Source organism: Coregonus lavaretus (assembly GCF_964263955.1).
Source record: "Coregonus lavaretus genome assembly, chromosome: 12".
Classification (NCBI taxonomy): domain Eukaryota; kingdom Metazoa; phylum Chordata; class Actinopteri; order Salmoniformes; family Salmonidae; genus Coregonus; species Coregonus lavaretus.
Window position 1 is genome coordinate 14039490 of NC_139999.1, and position 13683 is coordinate 14053172.

At 44.2% G+C, this 13683-nt stretch overlaps 1 protein-coding gene and 1 pseudogene across 2 annotated transcripts in view; both read right to left on the reverse strand.

Annotated features, from left to right (window-relative positions):
- Window positions 1–1616, reverse strand: part of LOC311138334 (1-phosphatidylinositol 4,5-bisphosphate phosphodiesterase eta-2-like) — a 35038-nt pseudogene extending 33422 nt beyond the window's left edge. Inside the window, exon 1 of the transcript in view lies at window positions 1175–1616. The product of the transcript in view is annotated as a 1-phosphatidylinositol 4,5-bisphosphate phosphodiesterase eta-2-like (transcript). The remainder of the gene's footprint in view (window positions 1–1174) is intronic.
- Window positions 1617–3212: 1596 nt separating this feature from the next.
- The window catches only part of LOC311138699 (ski oncogene-like), a 49977-nt gene continuing 39506 nt past the window's right edge, over window positions 3213–13683 (reverse strand). The window contains exons 2-7 of the mRNA XM_084173488.1: window positions 8046–8165; window positions 7459–7562; window positions 6988–7256; window positions 5974–6257; window positions 5619–5849; window positions 3213–5470 (exon numbers count right to left, since the gene is read on the reverse strand). Of these exons, the coding sequence (XP_084029614.1) occupies window positions 5276–5470; window positions 5619–5849; window positions 5974–6257; window positions 6988–7256; window positions 7459–7562; window positions 8046–8165 (1203 nt within the window). The 3' untranslated portion in view covers window positions 3213–5275. The remainder of the gene's footprint in view (window positions 5471–5618; window positions 5850–5973; window positions 6258–6987; window positions 7257–7458; window positions 7563–8045; window positions 8166–13683) is intronic.

The window sequence follows — 13683 nt, forward strand, 5'->3', positions numbered from 1 at the left end:
CTGAAGTTTGCTAGAGTGCATTTGGATGATCCAGAAGAGGACTGGGAGAATGTCATATGGTCAGATGAAACCAAAATAGAACTTTTTTGTAAAAACTCAACTCGTTGTGTTTGGAGGACAAAGAATGCTGAGTTGCATCCAAAGAACACCATACCTACTGTGAAGCATGGAGGTGGAAACATCATGCTTTGGGGCTGTTTTTCTGCAAAGGGACCAGGACGACTGATCCGTGTAAAGGAAAGAATGAATGGGGCCATGTATCGTGAGATTTTGAGTGAAAACCTCCTTCCATCAGCAAGGGCATTGAAGATGAAACGTGGCTGGGTCTTTCAGCATGACAATGATCCCAAACACACCGCCAGGGCAACGAAGGAGTGGCTTCGTAAGAAGCATTTCAAAGGTCCTGGAGTGGCCTAGCCAGTCTCCAGATCTCAACCCCATAGAAAATCTTTGGAGGGAGTTGAAAGTCTGTGTTGCCCAGCGACAGCCCCAAAACATCACTGCTCTAGAGGAGATCTGCATGGAGGAATGGGCCAAAATACCAGCAACAGTGTGTGAAAACCTTGTGAAGACTTACAGAAAACGTTTGACCTGTGTCATTGCCAACAGAGGGTATATAACAAAGTATTGAGAAACTTTTGTTATTGACCAAATACTTATTTTCCACCATATTTGCAAATAAATTCATAAAAAATCCTACAATGTGATTTTCTGGATTTTTCTTCTCTCATTTTGTCTGTCATAGTTGACGTGTACCTATGATGAAAATTACAGGCCTCTCTCATCTTTTTAAGTGGGAGAACTTGCACAATTGGTGGCTGACTAAATACTTTTTCCCCCCACTGTGTATATATATATATTTTTTTACAAATGTTAGAATTTTTCTTCCACCTTGAAATTACAGAACATTTTGTGTAGATCATTTAAAAAAATAAGATAATTAAATCAATTTTAATCCCACAAAATGTGGAACAAGTCAAAGGGTTGTGAACTTTCTGAAGGCACTGTATGCTCCCATATGCAGGTTATAATCCTTATTTTGTCAATTTCGTTGACACTCAATGGCTAATGACTTAAAGCAGTGGGTTTCCCCCCCACAAATAAGTAAATAGCTCATTTGAGGGAAGACAAAAACAAAAATATTTCAAATATCATATCTCCATCAGTAGCTTACCATATTGACCCAGTCCCCATTTGGGTTGTGCTATAATGCTTCCACCAATCCAGAAGAACTCCTCTGCCAGTCTGGAGATGGAGGTTTTCTGCCACAGCTTTGGGGACGTCATGATGGATGGGCTGGGGGACCTGCAGGAGGACCTGCTGAAGGGGGAGGAGGCCCTTCTCCCCGGGATCAGAGAGGACAGAGAGGGGGAGAACAGTCCAGGAGACAAGGGAGATGAGGGAGCCATCACCAGGGTGGTGGTGAGGCTCAGCCTTGGAGATATCGCTGCCATCGGTGGGGTGTTGGTGGGACTCAGTCTTGGAGATATCACTGCCATCGGTGGGGTGTTGGTGGGAGTCAGCCCAGATAGAGGTGCCATTGGTGGGGTGGAGTTGGAGCTCAGTCCTGGAGAAAGTCCTGGAGATAGCGGTGCCATGGCTGAGTTGACGTTCATTCCTGCACAGATCATTTAGCTAGGTCTACACACCTGCTTCCTGCTCATGTCCTCTACCCAGCATCTGTGTCACCCTCACACAGCCTTCCTCTCTCCAGTTGGACTGTGGTTCAATCCAAAACTAATATCCTGAAGACAAGACAAACTCCCTACCATACCATAATCCAGGAAGTAAATCCATTTTCAGAATCCTCTTTTCTCACGCATGGTTAAAAAGCTTATTAGGTCCACCACCTCAGTTTATATGTGTGTTTCCAGAAGGACTAGACATAGGACAGGGAGTGAAGGCGCCTGTTTGCTCCATTCAATCCCATTCTTCATCAAACATTCCACAGCAGAGGTCCCAGTGAGGCATCCATTACGGTGCACACAAGTGCGTTATGCACTAAGTGGCAGTGAGAGGAAACGTGTGCAGCACGTGTCAACCCTTAAATCTTCCTCAAACTGTAATCCTGGGCTAAGGCAGGCCACTGCCTTGCCTTCCAAGAGGGATTTTCACACTAACAATATGCTCTTAAAGAAAGGGAAAGAGTTGTGATGGGAAAGGAATGTTCACTCAGTGGCAAAAAAATGGGAGTCCAATAGAGTAGATGAATGCAGAATATCCAAGACACTCCCAGATAAGAATGTGATGTTAGTTTTTGTTGCATGACTATGAGTGTAGGCTGCAGTCAAACAAATGAGATTAAGGGCTCTATTCAATCAGATCCCCTTTAGCCGACATCCGCATAAGCGGCTCCTGGCATAATACCTAAAGTGGACATTGCCATTGGCTGCACGGAGTCACGTTAAGAGAAATCCCATGCAGCAAGTACGAACACTGGAATGTGAGATGTAATCTACACCTCGATTAAGATTATAGAAATCCTCATTTAGTTTATTATTTTATTATTTCTATATAACCTACACTTACTTTCTCGTTCTGAACTTCTAATTCCAGTGGGGTGGGTGTGGCTTCGTGAAAATTATCGCAATGGCAGCTGCTCACCAATTTGACGGCTCCAACGCAGTTCCACCTCCAACGCCGCCAAAACATCCGCTATGCGGGTGCCTGCTATCGGGTGTCTGCTATTGCTGGTTAACGCTTGATCGGATTTAATCTAGGCCTAACTCTCCCCTTCTCAGCAGACTGTGGGCACTTCCCTCAATAAACAATTACTACCACGCAATCAGCAGGTAATAACACTAACATGAAAGGGATCTTTCTGTGCTGTGTATTTTAGGTGTCTGTATTATGAAAAACACACACTTACCTATCAGTGATAACAAAGTCTTTAATTAACAGGTGCAATCTACAATATAATCTATGGTAAAAAAAAAAATGTATTGACTCGACAGGACTAATGAGGATGGTCTTTGTGAATGTTCTGCACACTGATTGGCTTATGTTTGTTTTTGTATACTGTATGTGTGTGTGTTTTTGTCTGAGCATCAATTGTTTTGCATTTTATCCCATATCCACAGAGGATGAAGAAGTTACAAATTGCGCCTTAAAATTATCCCTGTTTCTTAGATATGAATACATAACAGTGTTACACTTTGTGTAACTCACTCACTGACTGTAATAAAATATAAAACACAATAGTGAATATGGTTGATTTGATTTTTAATGAGTATTATACAGGTTTTCCAAAGAAAAAATATACACTGAAACAAGCGGCAAAAACAAACCCCACTTCCAAAACAAAACTACAACAAGAGCATAAACACAATGTATAATGTCATTACATTGTACCCAACAGGTATTCAGTGGGGAGATAATAATAGTAGCTGGTATATAAGACATAAAAGTATTTTCTTCTACAATACATCAGAGAGCACCTAGGAATGAAACCAAGAGAAGGTGTAATATTTATCCTAATAGGAGCTTTAGCATTGGGAAACCTGATAAAGGAATTGATGCTGAGATATCGTCTTCAGGTATCGATTTTGGTAAGGGTTTTGGTAGACACTTAACGATACATCAAATAAGATATATTTTCTGAAAATGCTCCTTGATGAAAGAAAATAAAGAGCACATTTGAAATGTTCTCTCTCTGTTTTTGTCTACATCTCACAAAGACCACTGATTGGTCAATTACCAATATTTAAGCTTATGTTCTCTATCCATAATCCATTCTAATAAATGCCCATTGATTTCAGATGATATCGAAGGGGAACAATAATGAAACTAAAATATAAACATTTCAAATATAGAGTTTCTATTGGTTTCAAGTAAGAGTCTAAATGATATTCATATGCAATTTAGGTGTGAAGCAAGCAAACTTATCGACAAAAATCGTATTTACAATATCATCCTTAAACGTTGTATTTACACAAGAGGTCATTAAATGATGTTGTTCAATTCTATGTTCATGTTAATTTGTGAGTTGAAAAACATAAGAGGGAGTTAAATGCGTGTGTCTGTATCAATGCAATTGTATTTTTAAACAGTGCAATTCCTTTTTGTAAAGTAAAAAAATAGATCCATATTTTGTATATATGTAGAAATGTCGTTCATATAAACAGCACATGTTGCTTTTTCAAAGAGCCCTAAAACCAGTGACTAAAAACGAATGATGCATATAATTGACAAGCATGAAAATATTTCGGAATATAAATTATTTTACAGTACTCGATACAAAACTGGAAATACCTCAATTCACCAAAGAGAAAGTTTTATCAAAGTTGTTTTATGTGGGTAACATATTTACCGGGCGGAACTCCATTCTAGCATGGGCAAGCACATTTAAACATTTGTCACAATGTTTGGTGTCATACACAATATACTGTATCTCAAAACAATTTAAAAACAAAACAAATTAAGTTGTGTAAGGATTGTAAAAAGTAACACTTTCATAAAATATTTAAGATGAGAACAAAAGGTGTGTGGAACTGATTCCAGACCACACAATCCCAAATACTTCAGGCTTTAAATACAAGAACACAAATACACACGGTAGAGAAGCTGGTATACATAGGCCCATATGTTCGTATGTGAATGTGTAAATATGTATGTATGTGAGCATTGCCTGTAGAATAGCAGTGCTGCTCATGCAACATTTCCTGTACAACCTCAAAATGAAAACATTAGAATTAAGCAAACTGATCGATTGAATGAAGTAAATAGTGGTCAACTGGTGTCCATTGTTTTCAGTGGTTTGTAATACCTTAAAGTGTACCGAGATTGTGTGGCACTAGCAAGAGTTGCATCTGCTGCTGTCATTTCATGAAAACAATCACTCCTCTTTTATATTCAAGTAACATTATGTAGCTATATTTCTACATTTTTAAATAGCTTATACCAAAAGGAAATCCTTGAACAGCTTCAGGAATCTGACTGAGGGCTCTAAAGTCACTTGTGAGGTGTCTTCTATGGAGTTTATTTCTTATCATCTGTAGGCTGTACATCATGCGTATTCATGCTTCTATCCAGTTCATCTTATGAAGTTCATATATTATTATAATAATGTCAATTTCTATCATATCAGTAACCATATCAGTAACCATAAGATGTACTTTTCATACTATGAAAACATCTTGACTTTGCTCCCACAAACATCTTTAATTTGCTGAATTTCTTTCCCTTAACAAGAGGCACAATCCAGTCTGTATCCACCCTCTTGCATTAAGTCTCTGGGTCCAGTCCACTGCATGCGCCTTTAGGATCCGTTGGGGTGTTATGTCTGTCTGTATGTCTCTGTGTTAGTGTGTTGGGGGGTCATGGGGGTGTCCTGTGGGCCTCCCAGCTGAGCCTGCAAGTCCTTGACCACCCTCTCCAGGCTGTGCCTTGCCTCCCTCTCCTGCTGCAGCTCCTCTCTCAGCTGCTCCCGGTCCGCCTCTGCCTGCTGCAGCTGAACCTGCAGCTCCTCAATCTGGAAAGGAACATACACATCAGTCAGGGAGCATATACATTGACTCAACTACAGTTAATTATGTATGTGTGTGTGTGTGTGTGTGATTCTTTCTGTATGATATCCTAAGTATGTAGGCTATATTATTAGGATCTTGGTTCTTTCTCACCTGTGTGTAGTACTTGGCTCGCAGGCGTTCAGCCTCACAGCCTTTGTCGCAGACTCGTATCTGTATCTCTCTCTCCAGCTCTCTTTTCAGATGGTCACGGGTCTCATCAGCTTCCCTCATCTTCCTGTCCCACTCCATGTGCAGGTGTTCTATCTCTTTCCTCAGGTTGCGCTTGGCCTCGATGGCCTCTCGAAGACGCCCCTTCTTGGACATCCTCACAAACTCCAGCTCCTGTGGGGTAATTAAAAAATCTATATTCTGTTGTGTCCTAAAGATGATGTCTCTACCAATAAATAAACTGTTTTCATTTTTGTGCCAAAGGTCGGACATTTTGGATCTTGAGTGGGAGGTTTACCTGCTGAAGACTGCGTTTGGCCTGCAGCGCCACCCCCAGTTTCTCTTCCTGCTTCACTCTCATCTTAACAATCTCCTGTAGGAACTTCTCCCTGGCCTCCTTGGAGTCCAGGCATCCATACAGGGTCTGTCTCAATGTGTCCAGCTCTGGGCATGACGGGGCCCCTGGTAATAACAGCTGGACTGGGCCCTCCAGGGGCCTCACGGTGCTCTGGGTGGTCAGGGTCTGGGACACACTGGAGCAGGCAGAGGGAGGAGATGCCAAGGAGGGGACCGATGGTGGGTCTGAAAGACAGAAAAATAAAACATTATGTTAAAGATCCAATGCAGCCATTTTATCTCAATATCAAATCATTTCTGGGTAATAATTAAGTATCTTACTGTGATTGCATTCAATTAACATGGTCAAAAGAAAACAAGATAGCTTCTTAGCAAAGAACAATTTCTCAAGCAATAATTTTGCTAGGGCTGTCTCAGAGTGGTCTGAGTGGGGAGGGGAAAACTGAAAACTAGCTGTTATTGGCAGAGAGGTTTGGAACTCTCTTTCTTATTGGTCTATTAACTAATTTACTGCCTGGTGACGTCACCAGGCAGGTCAAAACTCCATCCCACCAAAACAGGCTGAAATTTCAGGCGGGTCTTTTCAAACAGCTCTTACACTAAAATAATATTAACATAACTTTTACAATTTCACAGTATTCCAACCTCATATTGTGGAAATATATATAAAACAGAGGAAAATCAAATTTTTGACTGCACCAGGCCTTTAATAGAGGGAAGCCTAAAAAAGTATTGGAACAGCAGTGACAGTGAGTTGAGACTGTGCTCTGTGCTAGTGCTGCACAGACCAACCACTAGATGGTAGTCTCTCACAGGGATCAGGCCATCTAACCATAGCCTTCTTCCAATCGTATTAGCTCGGGTTAGGTTGCCTGTCCTTGAGAGTTGGAGTAATTTGTGTCATGGTGCCCTATTTTTCCTACAGAATGTCTGCACAACAGTGTGTCATACTCACAGTCATCACAGTTGTCCACCTCAATCTCCCCGTCAGTCTCCATGTCCTCCACACCGTTGGCTGTGTTATTAGTGTTGGTGTTGATGTGGACAGGTCTGGGCCCAGGCTGTGAGTCTCCACACTGTGGTGCTGGTCTGGAGCTGATGTGCTGGTCTTCCCTGCCTGGAGCCTGGCTGTGGCCCACTGGGGCCTGCTCCTCTCTCTGGTAGGCCAATGGAGCTGGGGCCACATTCGGCACTACAGACGTGTCTACGTTTTTGTGGACTAATCTGTTATGACAAGAAAATGCAAGTTACCTTATTTACTGTATTTCAACAATATGAAGTAAGGGATCATAGCAATGGACAATGTAGTTATTGGCCATCATTACATTAATCCCATAGGAATGTTACAGCCAAACACTCCTTTAGTGTGGTGTGGTGAAATGGATGAGTGAAACTATGACAACATGACTGTCTGTCTCTGACTGACCTCTTATTGTGACTAGTAGACTTCTCCTTCTCAGCAGATGGACTTCTGGGGGACCACGGGCGGAAGGCTGACAGTCTCTGTTTGAGCTGGACCGGTTTCAGATCCTGAAAAAATATAGAATTCATACAATATAATACAGTGAAATGGGGAATTTGAAAAACATCCCTGGAAAGGTACAGTGAAATCATATTTCATAAGGCAGACTGGTTTGTAAAAAGACGATTGACAACTGTATAAGGTAAGGTAACACAATCAATTAGACACGGACTCTGTATACAGATGTAGGATCTTAATTTGATCACTCTTTTGTTGCTGAGAACTTTCCTACACAGCAGGAAATGCAAACGTGTTGTGTATTAAAGGTTTAAAAAGGCTTCTAAAGTTTGTAATTCCCACTTCAAAATGTCAGACTTGATTTGTCCTAATGAAAAATGTATCAACCCCTACCAAAAATGTATGTTAATTATAATCCACATAATAATTCACATTTCCTGTAGCTGCAGGATTATTTTCAGCAAACTGGCTCAAATTAAGACCCTACATCTGTAGGATCCCCCTGACCTTGAAGAAAATCATGAGCTACTAACCTTGTTCGCTGATTTTGATAGAGATTGTAACCAATCAGATTGCTTCTCTTTGTCAGGTGATGGAGAGTGTAGTTTCTCCAGTTTGGACTTCTTGGCTGGAACTGGAACTGGGCTGTGAGACTATATAGAAAAGAGAAAGAGACCATTCATTATCAACATCCACAGGAATCTACTGGAGTGGTCTGCAATACACTTCCTTATACTGTACAAGTCCTCCATACATTCACGTCATTTAGCAGACACTCTTATCCAGAGCGACTTACAGGAGAAATTAGGGTTAAGTGCCTTGCTCAACGGCACATCAACAGATTATTCACCAAGTCGGCCCGGGGATTCGAACCAAGCATCCTTTCGGTTACTGACCCAACACTCTTTACACAACATCCCCTTCAGAGGTGTTTGATACTGTTCATCATCTAACTTGATGGTGTATTCCAGAGAAAACATCCATGTGTCCAAATACTCTCATCCATACAACATCAGCTAGTGGACCTATGCCAGTGTGTGAGGGCAGCAGTAGATGTGTCTATAAGAGCTGGAGGCTCTGTTCTGTGTGTGTCTAGGCTGGGAGTAGCAGACAACAAGGCTGGTCTGGATGGCAGCCAGCAGAGCTACACCATACCGCACCGCACCATTAGGTGCAGTGGAGCTGCTCTCTGCTCTGTGTGGGAGAGAGGGCTGAGAGAACTATAAAGAGCAGAGTAATGGCGCTGGAATCTGATGGACAACTAGAGTAAAATGTTTTGCCAGTGCTGCTACACCTCGGCACGGATCGTAGAGTCACGCAAAGTTTCCTGCTGAGCAAGATGATGGTACTGTTAGGAGGGACTACCTAACATAACGTCTCTCTCCTTGTCTCTCTCTCTCTCTCTCTCTCTCTCTCTCTCTCTCTCTCTCTCTCTCTCTCTCTCTCTCTATCTCTCTCTCTCTCCTTGTCTCTCTCTCTCTCCCCTTTTCTTTCTCTCTCTCTTTCTCACTGAGCAAAGGGGCCACACATAGCGGCATGTTTGGCCATGTGACATTGATCCAGGAAGAGGCAGTGTTGAAACAGGTTGTGTGCAGCTCTGGGACCCTGGCTCCTGTGGTGAGATGGAGTAATCTAGCCCTTGCCCTCAGGTCTGCACTTGTCAGGATGAGGATATGTTTACCTAGGCAGTGTGAAAGGTCTGCGTTAGGATGATAATATGTTTACCTAGGCAGTGTGAGAGGTCTGCGTTAGGATGAGGATATGTTTACCTAGGCAGTGTGAGAGGTCTGTGTCAGGATGACGATATGTTTACCTAGGCAGTGTGAGAGGTCTGCGTTAGAATGAGGATATGTTTACCTAGGCAGTGTGAGAGGTCTGCGTTAGGATGACGATATGTTTACCTAGGCAGTGTGAGAGGTCTGTGTCAGGATGACGATATGTTTACCTAGGCAGTGTGAGAGGTCTGCGTTAGAATGAGGATATGTTTACCTAGGCAGTGTGAGAGGTCTGTGTCAGGATGACGATATGTTTACCTAGGCAGTGTGAGAGGTCTGCGTTAGAATGAGGATATGTTTACCTAGGCAGTGTGAGAGGTCTGCGTTAGGATGACGATATGTTTACCTAGGCAGTGTGAGAGGTCTGTGTCAGGATGACGATATGTTTACCTAGGCAGTGTGAGAGGTCTGCGTTAGAATGAGGATATGTTTACCTAGGCAGTGTGAGAGGTCTGCGTTAGGATGACGATATGTTTACCTAGGCAGTGTCAGAGGTCTGTGTCAGGATGACGATATGTTTACCTCCGTGTTGTGTCATGCATAAGAATAGCCCTTAGCCGTGGTATATTGGCCATATACCACACCTCCTCTGGCCTTATTCCTTAAATATACAGGGGATGTATCATAAAAGTATATACTACATAGGTATGAATGGAAAATACACTACATGAACATGATCAAAAGTTTGTGGACACCTGCTCATTAAACATCTAATTCCAAAATCATGGGTATTTATATGGATTTGGTGCCCCCTTTGCTGCTGTAACAGCCTCCACTCTTCTGGTAAGGCTTTCCACTAGATGTTGGAACATTGTTGCGGGGACTTGCTTCCATTCAGCCAAACCCAGATTAGTCCGTCGGACTGCCAGATGGTGAAGCGTGATTTATCACTCCAGAGAACACGTTTCCACTGTTCCAAAGTCCAACGGCGGCGAACTTTACACCACTCCAGCCGACGCTTGGCAATCTTAGGCTTGTGTGGCTGCTCGGCCACGGAGACCCATTTCAGAAAGCTCCCAACAAACAGTTATTGTGCTGACGTTGCTTCCAGAGGAAGTTTGGAACTCAGTAGTGAGTGTTGCAACCGAGGACAGGCGATCTTTACGCGCTTCAGCACTCGGCGGTCTCGTTCTCTGAGCTTGTGTGGCCTACCACTTCAAGGCTGAGCCGTTGTTGCTCCTAGACGTTTCCATTTCACATAACACAACTTACAGTTGACCAGGGCAGTTACTGAAAGTCACTGAGCTCTTCAGTAAGGCCATTTTATTGCCAATGTTTGTCTATGGAGATTGCATGGCGGTATGCTCGATTTTATACACCTGTCAGCAACGGGAGTGGCTGAAATAGCAGAATCCACTAAATTCAAGTGTAACACAAGGGGGAGCACAGGAGGTTGGTAGCACCTTAATTGGGGAGGACGGGCTCGTAGTAGTGACTGGAGCGGAATCAGTGGAATGGTATCAAATATATCAAACGTGTTTGAATCCATTCCATTCGCTCCGTTCCAGACATTATTATGAGCCGTCCTCCCGTCACCAGCCTCCACTGAGGGGGAGGAAGTAGTTGTCAGTCAGGTCTCACACTGCACTGCCTGCCTCAGTCTACCGTACGATGGCACTCAGACTAAAACACGCCACACAACCTTGTCATTTCTAGCTGTGCCTCTGGCCCATAAAGCTATAATCATAAAGCAGTTGTGTTATCACAAGGCCCAAGTGCATAGGGCATAACTGTGGTTGTCTGGACACGCATCTCATGTCTCCCTCCCTGACTCACACATATCTGTTTCCTCTCTAAGTGTCTAACCACACACACGCAGGCGCACGCAGGCGCGCACACACACACACACACACACACACACACACACACACACACACACACACACACACACACACACACACACACGCACGCAATCAGAAGCAGCAGACATTGAGGTTAATGCTCAGGGGCATTTAACCCAGACCTCTAGCTGACCCCACGATGACTCGATGACTCGACCCCTTCACCTGCTTGTGGTTTTCTAAGATGCGAGGAGTGGCGAAACCGGAGTCTGTAATTACTGCCATTGCTGTTGTTTTCCCAACAAAAGCTTTCTGTCTGGTACTATTTCTACCCTGAGGTTTGCAGCTCCAGGAAGACGTGGAGCCTTAGACATCACAGAGTCAGAAAACAGACCCTCCCAGACACCACAAGAGACCTGCTGGCTAAATCTGACACTGATCTCACAGGAGAGGAGCCATACTGTCTTTATTTAACACCACCACATCACAGCCATAACAAGGCCACACAGACACAGCATCACAGCCATAACCAGGCCACACAGACACAGCATCACAGCCATAACCAGGCCACACAGACACAGCATCACAGCCATAACCAGGCCACACAGACACAGCATCACAGCCATAACCAGGCCACACAGACACAGCATCACAGCCATAACCAGGCCACACAGACACAGCATCACAGCCATAACCAGGCCACACAGACACAGCATCACAGCCATAACCAGGCCACACAGACACAGCATCACAGCCATAACCAGGCCACACAGACACAGCATCACAGCCATAACCAGGCCACACAGACACAGCATCACAGCCATAACCAGGCCACACAGACACAGCATCACAGCCATAACCAGGCCACACAGACACAGCATCACAGCCATAACACTTTCCTCATACGTCCTCCTAGCCTGGCTACACACCACATGCCATGAATACATTACCCTCACTGGGCTCCAATGCAATCCTAGCCTAAACTACCCAACATGGCCCCTCTTAGAAGGGAGCGAGTGAAAGAGTGAAAGAGGGAAAGAGGGAGGGGGAGAAAAAGGGAGGGGGAGACTTCCTCTCAGGAGTTTGCTTTGGCGAGGGCCCCTGTGGGAACGAAGTGGTGAGTACGAGGGAGGGGGAGGGCTAGGGGAGGGGAGGGGAGGGGAGCAGGACCACAGAGGGAGCACTGAGCTGGAGGAATGTATACTTGAAGGCCAAGTACAGCCTCCTCTTAAAGAGTCCATTCAAGCATTGCCCTTTTCAACTGGCTATTGTAGGATATTTATTTGACGAACCATAATGAGAGACTAAACAGGGCCTAACAGTGCCCAGGGCAAAGCAGACATGCTTTATCTGGAAATTACAGTCATATAATGGTGTGGTAATACAGTGAGAAGCTCTCGCTGAGAAAACGTCCACATGGGCAAATCCTCCTTACAGCAATATAACTGTCAACAGACACATAAACAACATGTATTCCAAGTGGACTATCTGACCGTTAGAATAGTATATCACAAATATATCGGAGCTGATAGGAGAATGTTGTTTTAGTTAATTTGACATGATGGACTTGGTTTATTAATCCAACTACAGTCCCAATCAACAAATTACTTTAGCTTGAAGTATCATAGTAAAATACAAACTGCTGGTTGAGAACTTTAGAACGCTGCAACAACTCAAAAATATCTAGGTTCAATTTAAAGTACAATCTGGGTACGATTAATTCCATTTCATCAATCCCGGCTGCTCGTTGTTTAAATGTTTCATGTCTGTCACGCTATTGGCTGTGAAAGCGGTGATAAAATGTTTAATCCTTTAGTTATTTGCTGAAGCACAAGCTAGAATTTCAATTGGAATTATCTAAAAACAAGAAACGGGAGTGCACTCAGCACGGCCGCGCGACCAGAAATAGTTTCCACAGCTGAACTTCCCTGGGCTTCCGTCACACAAAACCACAGCATGCTGCATGATAGCATGGCATTATGTACACAGCAACAACACACAACAGTTTCACATTTCAGACTCCTCCCCCTTCTAAACCCCTCACTGTAATCCCGGGATCTGAGTGTGCTTAGCAGGGCGCTGTCTCATTCAAGGGCACACCAACTGGCACAGCTCACCCGGGAAACAGCCTTAGTGGGCAGTGAATGAGTGGGCAGAGGTCTGAGCCAGGGCTGGGTTGGGGTGGATGGGGTGTGAGTGGGTGGTCCTGGGGAAGCCTATGGGCCTCTATTCAGTGCTTTATTCAGTGCTCATGGTATGTGGTTACCTCCTAACTTACAGCTAGGCTGGGCTTTACAGCTCGGCTGGGCTTAGCTGACTGGTGTCAGACTTACAGCTCGGCTGGGCTTAGCTCACTGGTGTCAGACTTACAGCTCGGCTGGGCTTAGCTCACTGGTGTCAGACTTACAGCTCGGCTGGGCTTAGCTCACTGGTGTCAGACTTACAGCTCGGCTGGGCTTAGCTCACTGGTGTCAGACTTACAGCTCGGCTGGGCTTAGCTCACTGGTGTCAGACTTACAGCTCGGCTGGGTTTAGCTCACTGGTGTCAGACTTACAGCTAGGCTGGGCTTAGCTGACTGGTGTCAGACTTACAGCTAGGCTGGGCTTAGCTCACT